This window comes from Vespula vulgaris, chromosome 1 (genome assembly GCF_905475345.1).
Source record: "Vespula vulgaris chromosome 1, iyVesVulg1.1, whole genome shotgun sequence".
Classification (NCBI taxonomy): Eukaryota; Metazoa; Arthropoda; class Insecta; order Hymenoptera; family Vespidae; genus Vespula; species Vespula vulgaris.
Genome location: NC_066586.1, coordinates 14741478 through 14755893, shown reverse-complemented (window position 1 = coordinate 14755893; position 14416 = coordinate 14741478). Strand labels below are relative to the sequence as shown.

At 29.7% G+C, this 14416-nt stretch overlaps 3 protein-coding genes across 8 annotated transcripts; 2 read left to right on the top strand and 1 right to left on the bottom strand.

Annotated features, from left to right (window-relative positions):
- The first annotated feature begins 172 nt into the window (after positions 1-172).
- On the top strand, positions 173-7429 carry LOC127067343 (zinc finger matrin-type protein CG9776-like). Its single transcript, XM_051002157.1, has 9 exons — positions 173-339; positions 856-1178; positions 1311-1442; positions 1978-2143; positions 2392-2570; positions 2712-3092; positions 3455-3560; positions 4665-4783; positions 4843-7429. Exons 2-9 carry the CDS (start codon positions 882-884, stop codon positions 7105-7107), a joined length of 3645 nt encoding a protein of 1214 aa, XP_050858114.1. The 5' UTR covers positions 173-339; positions 856-881; the 3' UTR covers positions 7108-7429.
- Positions 7430-7600: 171 nt separating this feature from the next.
- Positions 7601-10001, bottom strand: LOC127067402 (ADP-dependent glucokinase). Its single transcript, XM_051002244.1, has 5 exons — positions 9519-10001; positions 9168-9455; positions 8948-9084; positions 8396-8844; positions 7601-8320 (listed from the first exon to the last, which is right to left on the bottom strand). Exons 1-5 carry the CDS (start codon positions 9848-9850, stop codon positions 8078-8080), a joined length of 1449 nt encoding a protein of 482 aa, XP_050858201.1. The 5' UTR covers positions 9851-10001; the 3' UTR covers positions 7601-8077.
- Positions 10002-10069: 68 nt separating this feature from the next.
- On the top strand, positions 10070-14401 carry LOC127067349 (zinc finger protein 569-like). 6 transcript variants are annotated; one of them, XM_051002170.1, is made up of 5 exons: positions 10070-10615; positions 10732-10881; positions 11038-11342; positions 11428-12141; positions 12221-14401. In XM_051002170.1, exons 3-5 carry the CDS (start codon positions 11085-11087, stop codon positions 13985-13987), a joined length of 2739 nt encoding a protein of 912 aa, XP_050858127.1. In that variant the 5' UTR covers positions 10070-10615; positions 10732-10881; positions 11038-11084; the 3' UTR covers positions 13988-14401. The 6 variants fall into 6 exon arrangements, with proteins under 6 accessions (XP_050858127.1, XP_050858119.1, XP_050858162.1 ...); XM_051002162.1 differs by having other exon boundaries at positions 10726-10881; XM_051002205.1 differs by lacking the exon at positions 10732-10881 and having other exon boundaries at positions 11122-11342.
- The last annotated feature ends 15 nt before the right edge of the window (positions 14402-14416 follow it).

Sequence of the window (14416 nt, the reverse complement as noted above, 5' to 3'; positions counted from 1 at the left end):
TATCGAATTAGCTTAAAAAAGAACATATATTAAAATACAATATTCAGTCGTACTTTTGACTTATATATTTCATTGTTTATAAATATATAATTATCCGATTTGAATGAAAATATATTATAAAAAAAAAAATGAATTGAAGAGTGAAATTTTGTAACGATGATATAATATTAATAGTTGGCAATACTGTATAAGTCGCCATTACGTTTTGGCTTCATCTATTCGCTTGGAAAGTCGCAATGTGTTGTCTGACCAAGCATTTTTGACATTTTAATTTCGTGATAGCAAATGATTACGAAATAACGAAAAGTCGAAGATAAGTTGCAATTTTATATATTACAGGTAAATTAATTTTAAGTATCAATATAATGCAATTATAATAACATACGGTATGTATTAAAAACGTTGGAATGATAATGGCTGCATTGCAGCATCTAAAAAGTATTTTAATTTCTACAAAAAATTTACAATAGATACTTAATATAACGAGTTATTTCTAAAAATTGTTCGTAATACTTTGGTAACTCATTTGGTTGTATGTACGATTATTATATTAAACTTCATTGGCTATTTTATACCTAATAAATTAAGAATATGGAATACCTCATGGCAAGCTAGCTAAATGTGACCTAATCTGTAGTAAAAAAAAAAAATAATAAAATTTTAATAATCTTGTTATTAAATGAAATTTCTTATTTTTATAAAACTGTATTTTTACTAGATGTTATGTTGTATTTCTTTAATTGTTCTAGTTATACATTTATATTGTATAACCAGATTTCTTTTGTTATTTTATTAGAAGTTTTTTGTTTTCTAATTATGATGTAGACTTATTTTTGTAAAATGTTCTCAAAAAAGGAGGACCTCATTAACAAAAATAGAAGATGGAGCAAGAATCTAGACGTAAAGGTCCTAGGAGTCCCAGTGCTGATTCGGATGATTCATCACATAGAAGACGATCAAGAAAATATGATAGATCTCCATCTCCCAGACGATCCAGATATCGAAGATCTAGATCAAGAGATAGAAGATCACGTTCAAGTTCCAGAGATCAAAGAAGGAAAGAAACAAATCGTCCACAACAAGAATGGAAACAACAAACATCTTCACAATCTCAAAGTGCAGCTGCTAATCCTGCTGGCTCTAGTGGTTATGTTCCTCCTGTTCATAATCAATATCAGGTAATATATATTTATCATACTATTATTTATTATCATAAATCTAATTTTCATAACATAATCAAATATTTAATATTAATAAATAGCTTAAAAATATATTTATTAAAAAAAATCATGGATATATTATTATCATAGGCACCTCCACCTCCAAATACAAGTCAACCACCTCCACCTTTACCTGCATATAATCAAGGATACAATAATTACAACTATAACTACGGGCAAGGATATGATTACAGCTATCAGCAACCAACTAGTTATCGCAGTGTAAGTTACTTGGAAAAGAATAATATTTTTTTAATTTAGTATAAATAATTGCATTAGAAAATAGATGTATAATTTATGATTGCAATGTTGGATGATTGCGTGATTTTATGTTCGATTTTATAGTAAAATATTATATTAATTATCTTAACAATCTGATATAAATAAATTTTATATCAAGATGTTTAAGATATATATGGGTTTTCTAAAGCTCATGTACAAACAATGGTACTCTTTTATATATGCGAATCATTATATTATTACGCGATTTGGAAACGATAGTGTGTCGAAAAACGATACACCATTTTTCTTCTTTTATACTGCAAACTCTGCAGCTCCGTCAGTAAGTATAACATTCGCGTTATTTATTTTATTGGTAACAACATCGGAAACGACTATAATTGACCTGATGATTCATCTTCAAGAATCTTCCATGTATTATCCAAAGTTCTGATTTGAATGTGGACAAGTAAAGGTAAGGGTTAAAAGAAGCACCATTCATGTATTTGAAATTGAATGAACATATTAATTCTGTTAGGATTATCCTCCACCGAATTGGCAAGGAAATCAGGTACCATATAACAACCAACAACCACCACCACCTCCTACATTGACAACGCAGCAAGAATCATCACGAGCTGTGGATAGTGGATCCTCTAGTTTAGTAACATCTTTAGCAAGACCTGAGGATGCAAAAAAAGAAGGTATGATTTAAAATAATAATATACTGATAAATGCAAGAAGTTTGAAACATATTTAAATCAAAAAGTTAGTAAATACAGAATTGATTTTAACATTATTTTCTTTTTATATTTGTATTATATTACAACCAGATACTTTAAGTAATGCTTCATATTTTTATAATATATTAATCAGCTAATTTAATTCAAAGAAAACTACTATTACAAATATTTTATAATATATCTGTACTTTAAAATTAATCACACGACAGCCATCGCAGCTGAAGTGAAACAACAAAAAGCAACGCTAGCTAAGCAACGTGAGGAATATGTCAAGAAATCGGCAACATTACAACGTGAGCTGGAGATTTTACGACAACAATGTGATGAGATTGGTAAAGAAGGTGGCAGAGAGAACAATCGTATAATAAAAGAAAATCAAAAACTTCAGGTGAGATACAAAATATATATTCTAAATGATACTTTATTAAAATGTTTGTTCAATTCAACAAATATTTATTTATCCTAATTGTTAAAATAATTTAAAAATATGTTAAATAAATGTTAACTCTACATGGTTCTCTATTTTCAGATTGAAATACAAAATAAAATGAAGTCAATACATAATGTGATTGATATGCTCACTGGAATCATTGGTGATAAAGCCACAGTAGATGATTTAAAAAGCAAGTTTAAATTAGAATTGAATAAACGCTCAAAAAGTCCAAAAGAAGACTTCCCTACAGGAAAGTCTGATTCACCCGACAGATCATCAGTTACGGATTCCGATAAAGAATGTAAAGCTGATAGAGAAGGTAGAGAAAGGAGATCTCCTGAAGATTCTAAACCCATGTACAATTTCGTACATTATGATCCAGAAATGCATTGGTGCAAAGTTTGCGATATATTCCCTAAAACGGCAAAGGAATATTTGAATCATCTTCATAGCAATGAGCACAAAGAAGTTTGCTTAGTAAGTGACAATATTTTATTTTCCCTTTCATTGCTGTGTTAATTCATCGTTTATAAGTAGACTTAGAAATTTCTGTGTAAAATTCACTTTGACAAATAATATTTATCAGTTACTAAAACAGGAACCAGAAATATATGCAATTATTGATTTGAGTTACAAGAGAACAAATGGATTCGGTTAGGAGTATGTCTTTATAAGTCAAAAAATATTTTAAGTGGATGCTTTATTACACTAATGAGCTATATATGCAGGTACTTGGTACATAGTCTGATTGATGCATCGAATCAATACCTACCAAAAAGTACCAAACTTTTTACAATGAATATTAAGAATTATTATTGAAATCATGTTTCATGCTACAGGAACGCAAGATAGTTGATATGCCATGGCATGAGCAGAATGGAGAAGGAACAGAAAAAGAAGTGCCCTTTTATCCAGGACTACCAACGAAAAGAACACCAATCAAAGGTATGGTTAATTTCAGTGGGTAATTACTAATAGAATACAATTCCGTAGCTTGTGCACAGACACTGTGTTGTTCGGTATGTATTGAAGAGCTCTATGCATATATACATTGCTTATAAATTTTCTTCTGATATTAAATACAATAAAATTAAAATAAAGTGTTAATTTTGTCCAAACAGTTTTTAGAGGTAATAAAATTTGGCGGGTAAAGAAATTTTCTTCTAATTCAATTATTATTTGAGTATATATACTTTACATTCTGTTTGGATTACTAATAATAAATTTATTAGCAATGTTATATGCTCTATACAGATGCACTGGATTTTAGACTACTTTGAGAGGCGCAACTTCAAAGAATTTTGAAATTTTGGTTTGTCTTAATGAAACTGTTTACCTCTCTCTCTCTCTCTCTCTCTCTCTCTCTCTCTCTCTCTCTCTCTCTCTCTCTCTCTCTCTCTCTCTCTCATACAAGCACATATTTAAAGTCACCATGTATAGGCTTGTGTCTGGTATTAAGATGTGATATCTGCAAATAATGTTAACATACATACACAGTGATGGTGTTAGTGAAGATATATATTTTACATGATATCATGTTTAAATTTATTCGTACTAATTAATAAAAGACTACAGAAATATGTGAACAAGTAAAATATATAAATATGTAAACGTAATGTATTATATGAAAATTTTTGTAAAATATACTGTAAATGTTTATTACATGGGAAAAAAAAAAAGAAAAAAAAAGAATTATATAGATGCAAATAAAAATAATATTAATTAGACAATTACAGTATATTCCTTTTTCTACAACTACATTTATGTAAATTATATGTATTAATACTGTTTGTACTACTTGTATGATAATACGAAAAAAAAACAATAAAGATTTTTTTTATTCCTCTTTCATTTCTAGCGAACATCGTGGGACTTACGAAGAATAATTAATGTATTCAAGTATTTGTTGATCAGCATTTAATATATTATTTTTGTTTTCAGTGACATGAATGTGTCGTGGCAGAACATAAGGTCATTCTTTATGAACTTACAATTGTTTACATATTTTAAAGTTTAAGTAATGCTAATTAAAATATTATTTGATTATAGGACTACAGTTCTTCAGTGCAGCAACTGCATGGTACTGTAAGCTCTGTAATTCCTGGATCGGAGATCTTCATTGCGCGAGTTTGCATCTGAAATCCAAGAGGCATTCTGAGAATTTCTCTGTAAGTAAATTAAACGTGTTTGTTTGTTTCGAAAAAAAGAATTTTTGTGTTTTTTTCAGCGGTTTGTTGAACAAAATCCACATTGGGAAACGGACTGGATGGCAGATCGCGAGAAAGCTTTTTCAGAAGAAAAACACAAACAAATACAAATGGAATTACAAAAACAAAAAGATGATGATCCACCACCAAAGTCCAAAAAATCTAAGAAAAATAAGAAGAAGTCGAAAAAGTCCAAGAAACGTAGAAATAGGAGTAGTGCTAGCGATACGTCTAGCGAATCAGAGAATTCAGAATCTGATTCCGATCAAGATATGTCCAAGAGTATACGCGTTGCTATGAGAAATAAAATGAAAGCTTCTACTCAAGCAATCCTAAATGAAGAAATCGATTATCATAGAATCAAATTAAAAGGTCATTGGTCAAAAAATGTACAAGTTCATCAAGCAACTACACCAGAACAACAACCTGTAGAAGCAGATGATCGACAACTTTTAAATTCAATCAGAGATAAACTAAAAGCTAAGCAAGAGGAAGAAATGAAATCTATAAGTAATAGAACACAAAGTCAAGAAAAAATGATAATGGAAGAAGAAGAAGAAGAACAAGAGCAAAGTAGCTTCTCTAAAAAATCTGAAAGTTTGGAAGCATGGGGTCCAAAAGAACCACCAAAACCATTTTGGATTAAAAAAGAGGAAGACAAAGTACAACCTCTACCGAGTAAACCAATCGAATTACCTAAACCAGAAGAGATGCCTAAACCACACATGGGTTTTTGGACGAAACAACAGGTGAATATGACTCTTAAACCATCGGAAAGTAAAGGCACTGAAAAAGAAGAAGAAAGAGAACGCGAGAGAGACAGATATAAAGATGATCGCGATCGTAAATATGATAGAAGAGAAGATAAATATGATCGATACAGTAGATATGACAGAAGACGAGGAAGAGATCGAGATAGGGATAGGGAAAGGGATCGGGAAAGAGACAGGGAGAGAGATTATTATGAGGATAGACGAAAGCGAGATGTAAATGAATCGCCGAGACGAGAAAGAAGCTGGCGCGACAGTCCAAAAAGAAATTATGAAAAATATGATAAAGATAGAAGAGATGATAATTCGTCGAATGACGAATCGAAATTTGAGAAAAAGACAAATGAATCGGCTTCTAAATCAAAAAAAGGTGGTGTTCAATCTAAAAAGTCAGCACAGGTGGCAAAGGGTAAATTACCTTTTATTGGTAGATTACCGCTATTTAAGAAGAAAACCGAAGAACCAAAGTTACCTGAAAAGGATATTGCTCCGTTACCTTATCAACAAAGCAAATTTGAAGATACTCCTAAAGTTCCGAATGAAATTATAAATCCACCGGGAGTAGTACATATAACAAAATTGGCAACACCGGTTAATTTAAATAATAATGCAAATCAAGCAAATAAAACTCCACCAATGAAGATATTAGTTGCCCCGCCTCCACCTGTTTTAAATGAATCGAAACCGACGCAACAGGTCGTCGATATGGAGATCGAAGATCAGTCTGAAGAAACTGTCATTGAGCAACCAATGATAGAGCAGCAAAAACAAACACAAAGTACAACAAAAGTGACAGTACCGTCTCATCCTCCTCCTCCTTTAAATCGGCCACCACCATCGTTCACTTCAAATCAACAACAGCAACAACAACCACAACCACAACAGCAACCAACGTCACAGGCACAGCCACAATCACAGCAACAACAACAACAGCAGCAGCAGCAACAGCCTCAACAACAACATATACAAAATAGGCCAACATTTACTCCAAGTAGACCTATGCCACCTCCGTTTATGTCTACTCCACCGCCGTTTATGCAAACTGCACCACGTTTCCCACCTCATCAAGTTTTGCGGCCTCCTATGCAACCGCATCCGCCATTCGTTACAAATCCTCCACCTCAAATTCAGAATCCTCCAACCTTTATTACAAATCATCAAAATCCTCCACCTCCCACGTTACCTTCTGTGGAAACAGTAACTCACGATATATCGGATATACCAGAACCTACCGAGAAACGACCAGATCCAAGCATTCCTTTACCTGACGACTTACAAGAAGCTTTGAATATTATCTTCCCTAAAGAAGAAACAGAGAGTAAACAGCAAAGTCAGCAAGAAAGTAACGTTATGTATTCATCTATGTACAGTATGTTAGGCTGCGTTGGATATGGACCAGAATACATGGATCAACCACCGCCCGAAATAACTCAAGCGGAAGTCGAAGCTGATACGCAACCTGGGCCTGATGACCTAAAGATGTTAGGTATTGACGAAGGAGACACAATTCTATAACATTGTTCATAGATAATTTAATCTTCGCATTAAAATACAAAGATTTTTTTATGATAAGGCAAGATTAAGTAAAAGCCATTCTTAGGTAAATCACTTTGATTCATTGTCTCGTTATTAGACACTATTCAGCTATTCTTTTGCTTTAAGAGTTGCATTACGTTGTTCAGTCTAAGGAAGAGAATGTATAACAAAATCAGAACTCGAGTGGTTATTCTGATAACTCGGCACACGACTATTTCATGGAAGAATTTTAATCAATGTCATTCATTGTTATTGATTATGTCATTCCTTGTGAACACAAATAGAGTTTTCACCAAGATAAGTTGTATGTTGTATTCTACCTTATTAGATGATCCTAGTATAATAATTATTCAATATGTATATCAACATCTTTTATTGTGTCCAATTTAAAAACTAATAAAAGTATTATTACATATTAAAAGTTTTATAGGACACATATATCTTCATTATATAAGGATCATGTAAAAATATATTATATTTCCATTATTTAGTTTATTCAAGAACTATTAACATTGACATTGTAGCATATCTAAGTAATGGCATAGTTTATTTGGGGTTTTTTTTTTCATATTAAAGCAAATTCTACTTAATAAAATTATGTGCAATGGTATTTATCTTATCATTTCATAACAAAGTTTCATGTACAAATCTGTTTTTGCTTACTTTTTCTTATGTGAGTATTTAAATTCCGCTTACTGCAATAAATATACTTAATTTATCGTAACAAAAATTCTTGATATACATATGCTTATTTATAGGAAATTTCTATCGAACAATGCTTATAACATAATACATTTGGAATGCTGATTTTCATTGGAATGCTTCTAAAGTAAAGCATACAGTAGTAAATATTTTGATCTAGGAAAACATTCCATGTTACAAAATCAAATTATAAGTATTACGAAACAATGCACATCAATAAGCATATTGTTGCATTGAATTATTAAATTTAAATTTGAAGAACAAGACCTGCACTTGAAATGTTATCGCCACCACCGGCAGTTTGAGCTGCTTGTGTACAGATTAACACAGGAGCCACACATACTTCGATAGGAATGTTTTCTTTTTCTATAGGTAAAGTCTCTTCCCAACAAGAAACTGGTTTATCAACATCCAGAGGTATTCTCATACCATGAGTATTAGACGTTGAAAAGCTTTCATCCATAACTAGTGATGCTTTTCGAATATCAATCTGAATAGAAAAAATAAGTATTGAAGATATGATTAAAAAAAGATTTCATTTAAATAAAGTTCTAATATTACTTACATTACTTGTTGCACAAACATGTCTGTGAGCTGTTAAAGATGCTTTAGCTGCTGCAGCCATCGTGTTTTTCCAAACAGTATCTTTCACAGTAAATATTGCTTGGTATGCTAAAGTATGTACATGCATACGGGTAAGTAAACGTGAATTAGAAATAGACCTTCCTCTTAAACGTATGAGTTTAAACAATGTTCTCATTTGATCTAAAACTGTAGCAACTCTTGGAGTTGAATTGGCAACTAATGAAATGTTGCCATAATACATAGAATTGTATAAATTAGCTATTTCTTGCTCGTTCATTCCTAAACTATCAGCAAAAGGAATAACTAAGTTACAAAGTTCAGAAAGTAACTTGTCATCGACAAATGAGGCCATTTCAAAATGTATTTTCGTATGCAATGGTCTGTTAACCATTTGTTTATTTATATTCCTAAGGATTCTTTCACGTTCTCCTTTACACAAAAAGATAAAATATTACATACAATTTATAAATGTATAAAATTATATAAAAGCAAAAATTGTTACAACTTACACAGTGCTATATAGTCACATTACCTTCTCTAAATGGATAATTATCCATCATTTGCAAACCACTGACTACAAGTAAATCAAGGTTTGTAGATGATAAAATTTTATCAAAGGCATTAAAAGAACTAATAACTGGATTATTTTCATCATTATGAATAATATACCTAATAAATATTATAAAAATGTAAATATAATTATATATAATAGTATATTGTAATACTCTATCATCATTATATATCATATTTACCTATTTGCTCTAGTACTAGAATAAGGTCCCCAAATATCTCCACTTTTATATTCTAGAACTAAATGAACATCATCGCGTTTTACTTCACCACCAACAACACTAATAACTTGTGGTATCATTTGGAGCAATGATTTAGTTAATTTCGCAGCTAATATCACATCACAGCCTTCTCTTGCAAATCGTAGTGCCATTATTGCTGCATTTCCTCCAATTGTTGAATAGGATGAAGGAAATGTACGAGCTTTATTAACTAGTTGATCGAACAATGTCCGATTTGGCATGTAACGTCTGAAAGAATTATCTGTTATTATAAAGATTTTTATTAAAGAGAAAATTCAAAAGATTACTTACTCAGCAGCAGCACCATGCCGAAAATAATAAGCAAAACTCTTTAAAAGTTCTTCTTCTGTATTAATTTCATCAAAATGCTCTGGCAAGCCAATTTCATCTGAATAATGTAATAAATGCTTCGCATCAACATATGTATCTGTACATATACCATAACCTACAGCGATTTTAGGTTTGTTTGTAATAGAATGTTTGTTTTCTATCCTTTCTAAGCCATGTAATAAAGCTGACAGACGTTTTTGTAATATATCCTCGTAATTTCTGTAATATAAACCAGCTAAAACAGCTAGTACTGCCAAAAATGTTCCGAACCTTAGTCGCTTATTAATTCCCATATTGAATCCGTGAAAACTATAGATACGTATGTATCTTTTTTTCGTTTATACAAAAATTACAATGTGACAGTTCTACTAACGTTGCATTGCCCAGTCAACTTTCTTTCTGAATGCATTTAACGGCTGTGGGGCTTACGAGAGATTAGATTTGCGCATGACAAACAGACCAAAGTACTCACACGATTACATTTAAATACTATATTTTTCTTGAGGTTTTTATATAAAAAAACGCATATCATACTATACCTGCATATGTATGTTTATATTTTTACAGTTGAAACAAATTAAATTCATTTTTTTATGAATATTTACAATCTACTTTGAAATAAATTAAAAAATAAAAGAAAATCTATTCTGTCAAAAAGAAGAAGCGTTATGAAGTGTAAAAAAAGATAGGAAGCGATAGAACATTATAAATGTGCATATAGTTCAACCATAAAATAATAAACAAACTAGATGGAAATGTACCAATTGTGCATCTAAACAGCCGTGTAAACAATTTCTACGATGTTCAAATTATTTATTTTCATTCAATAACCAATAGCTTTTTTTCTTCTAAATATATTTAATATCAAGTTTTAAGGAGAACAAACGAAAGATGAAGCTTTTGTACGCACTGCTATAGAATTGAATTATAAAATGTGTATTAACTCAAATGTACTCTTAGAAGGATTAGATTTGTAAAAAGAATTAATTTGTAATTAAGAGGATTGTTATTAATCAATATATATATAATGTGAAAAGAAACAACACAATTTTTTGATTGTAAGTTGATATCGTATAACACTTTATAGGTTAGAATTATAAAATCGATTAAAAATTTTCTTTGAATTATTAATTTGATTTGAATGACGACTTAATTTATATATGAAAAGATGAAGTATTGCAGAAGAAAAATGCTAAAATGTGAAAGGCGAAAAAATCTAATACAAAGGAATACAAAATTCAGAATTAATTTTATCAAGTGACATGTTTGTAAACAAATGATTTATTTTGTTCTACAACAAGTCTTATTTAATTTCACTTTATAGGTACGTTGTACATAAATCATCAGTAATTACCCTGCAATTATCATACGTTTCATTAAAAACTATCAATATCATTGTAATGAGAATGATCGTAGAAAAATCTTTCTTAACACAACCATGTCATAAAAAAATATAAAAAAAATATAATTATGTGGTTAGGTGTTTTCAAACTAACTCAAGACAAAAAAAATTATTAAGAGAGTCAGATGATAGAAATGGATAAAAATCTTTCTGTGGATACAGATTGGACTTCTGGGAACAAATATATAAAAAGTTCATTGCATCAATTTTTTACTGTCAACAAGAATAATCATAACGTTGTATCTATAAAAAAAGAAGCAGAATTTCAAGAGAAAAAACATAACTTTCAAGTCTTAAAGAATATGAAACATTCTGAAAATTCTATGAACAAAGAAAAAGAAAAAATAAATTATGAAGAAGCTTCTCCTTCAAATATAACAACAGTAAGTACTATATGAATTATATCTATGTATATATTAATAATTCTATTATAGTTCCTTTCAACAATGATCATAAAATATTTTACAGAATCATAAATCACAGCCTTTAAATTCGACGTCAACTAAGATAATTATTAATCATCATGAAGGTGCACATGTAACATTGTGTCGTAGAGGTCAAATTGATGTTATAGAAATGCCATTGGAACAAACATATTTTTACAAGTACTTTCTGGTTTACGAAGATTTACCATCAAAATTTGTAGTATTACATGCTTTACACAATAACACAGCAAAAGAAGTAGCAAATAAGTTACTAGATATATTAGCAATTATTGGAGCTCCTCAAGTTCTACAAAGTGGAAATGGGCGTAATTTTGCTGAACAAATTGTCAAAGAATTACGTATTTTATGGAAAGATTTTATCATATTACATGGAAATGTGTGCAAATGTGAAGAAGATAGTAGAGATTTTAAAAATTTATTAAAATGTTGGTTAAACAAAAATCCTGGAAAAACATGGTATGAAGGTTTGAAATTTATACAAATCTTTCAAAATTCAACATATCGTTGTCAAAATGGTAAAATACCATGTGATATATTATTTGGACAAAATATTCATCAAGAATTTCAAAAATTAATCATCGCTAAAAATACAACAAATGATATGTGGACAGAAGAAGAATGGATAAATGATACATTAAATAAAAAACAAAATAATACTATTACAGTTGATAATTTGACTCATATTTCTGGAAATATAATTTCACTAAATACAAGCGATACAGATAAAAATGATAATGTATGTATATGTATTGTTAAAGTAATATTATAATTCATATAATAGCAATTAATTTATTGTATATTTTTTATTATTTTAGTGCCATAATGAATATGATGATGTCTCGTGTAATAATCATAAAAACAATCATGATGATTCTTTTCAATTTCATAAGAATTCAAACAACTTTAAATTTGTTAGTGTTAAAAGTGAAACATTTTTGGATAATTTACAAATGGAAGATTCAACATGTGCAGAGCCAAATATTGAAGAACATAATTTTCGTATAAACAACCAAAATTTAACATGTAAAATTTGTCATAAACAATACATGAAATTGGGACATTTGAAAAATCACATGAAAACTCATATTAAGAAACGACAATTTGATTGCACATTGTGCAATAAAACATTCCATATCTTGAAATTATATGAAAAACATATGCAACAGTTTCATGAGAATCATCAACAAATTAACAGTCATACAGATTGCATAAAAAATGATAATAGTTATAGTAAATATGCTGATATAAGTATTAATAAAAAAAGAAGTATGGAAACAGAGGAAATTCCAAAGATACATAAATCAATTATGAAATCTCATCAAAGTAGTAATATAGTACTGAACCATACGAATAAATGTGTTAGATCTATAAAAAAATCAAATTCTATCAATGGAAGACAATTTTCTAGGAAAAAAGAAGAAAATAGAATATCAAGATTGAATGGAAATCCAACATTAGAATGTTCATATTGTAAACAAAAATTCAGTTTTCCTAGTGTATTAAAAAGACACATGCGTTCTCATACAAATGAAAGACCTTATGTTTGTAAAATATGTAATAAAAGTTTTAAACAGTTAGGTCATCTTAGTCAACATTCATTGACACACAAAGATTACAGATCTTTTCAATGTGCAATATGTTGCGTTAAATTTGAATCTCTGGATTTGCTTAAAACTCATTCTCAGTCACATCAAGGTGAATCAATACTAAAGTCAAAAGAAATTTATCGTCTTTTCGAATGTGATAACTGTAAAAAGGTTTTTACAACAAAAAGTGTGTTAGAACGTCATATATTTACTCATACGCATGAGCGTCAATTTGGATGTAAAATATGTGGTAAACGATTTAAGCAAGCTGGTCATGTAAAATCTCATATGTTAGTTCATACTGGAGAGCGAAAATTTGAATGTACTATATGTTCAAAAAGATTTAGTTTATCAAATTCGCTAAAAAAACATATGTACATTCATAATGGTGAAAAACCATATCAATGTGACGTGTGTGGAGCGAGATTTCTTGAAAAAAGGAATCTTAATGGACATCTTATGACCCATACAAACGAAAGACCATTTTCTTGCAAAATATGTGGCAAACGATACACGTTAGCAGATACACTACGTCGGCACGTCAGTGCTGCTCATGAAGATGGTCGAACGTATCAATGTGAAATTTGCGCAAAAATGTTTAAACAGCTTGCACATTTGTCTGTTCACAAGAAAGTACACAATGATGAACGTCCTTTCCAATGTCATCTTTGCGAAAAAAATTTCAAACATAAAAATGTTCTGAAATCTCATTTAGCAATTCACGCAAATATTCGACCTTTTGAATGTGACATTTGCAAAGCAACATTTGTTAGAAAAACTAATTTGCAAACACATATAGCATCGGCACATATGAATGAACGTCCCTATGCTTGTACAATTTGTGGTAAACGATTTAAACAAATAAGTCATTTAAATGGTCACGTTGTTGTTCATAGTAATTCAATGCCTTATCAGTGTGATTTTTGCGATCGTCGTTGTAACAGATTGGATAATTTAAAGAAACACATGCGTCTTCATACAAAAGATAAAGAATAGATAAATGAAAATTACGAATTCAGAATTTTTAATACTAGATATCTCATTAATTTATATTTTAATTCTGTAATTGCTTTATATAAATGCTTATATAAAAAATGCTTTATATAAATTGCTTTATATTTACAAAATGTCACGAATATATGAAATATATTTGTAATTTTATATACGATTATAATAATTCCTTGTGAGGAAATTAGAAGGAAATTATTCAATTTAAAAATTTCTTATGGTACAAATATTTGGCACTGTATGTTATGTATGTGTGTATGTAACATAATACGTAATGTGTACTTGTAACTCTTTACATTTTATACCATAAGTTAGTAAGTTCATTCAATTGAATACCTGCTTTATCTTTATTATTAATTGATATTGAATTATATTAGATCAATAATATAGATTTTAATCATTTATATATATTTTTTT

What these genes read in the sequence shown, in the direction of transcription:
- LOC127067402 (XM_051002244.1), bottom strand. Translation starts at nt 9,850, where the DNA reads ATGGGAATTAATAAGCGACTAAGGTTCGGAACATTTTTGGCAGTACTA. An exon ending in CGGCATGGTGCTGCTGCTGA is followed by an intron (nt 9,456 to 9,518) that starts GTAAGTAATCTT and finishes TAATTCTTTCAG; the next exon opens with ACGTTACATGCCAAATCGGA. An exon ending in TAATTATCCATTTAGAGAAG is followed by an intron (nt 8,845 to 8,947) that starts GTAATGTGACTA and finishes TTTTGTGTAAAG; the next exon opens with GAGAACGTGAAAGAATCCTT.
- LOC127067343 (XM_051002157.1), top strand. Translation starts at nt 882, where the DNA reads ATGGAGCAAGAATCTAGACGTAAAGGTCCTAGGAGTCCCAGTGCTGAT. An exon ending in GAAAAGAACACCAATCAAAG is followed by an intron (nt 3,561 to 4,664) that starts GTATGGTTAATT and finishes ATTTGATTATAG; the next exon opens with GACTACAGTTCTTCAGTGCA. An exon ending in GGCATTCTGAGAATTTCTCT is followed by an intron (nt 4,784 to 4,842) that starts GTAAGTAAATTA and finishes TGTTTTTTTCAG; the next exon opens with CGGTTTGTTGAACAAAATCC.
- LOC127067349 (XM_051002188.1), top strand. Translation starts at nt 11,085, where the DNA reads ATGATAGAAATGGATAAAAATCTTTCTGTGGATACAGATTGGACTTCT. An exon ending in CTCCTTCAAATATAACAACA is followed by an intron (nt 11,343 to 11,427) that starts GTAAGTACTATA and finishes AATATTTTACAG; the next exon opens with AATCATAAATCACAGCCTTT. An exon ending in ATACAGATAAAAATGATAAT is followed by an intron (nt 12,142 to 12,220) that starts GTATGTATATGT and finishes TTATTATTTTAG; the next exon opens with TGCCATAATGAATATGATGA.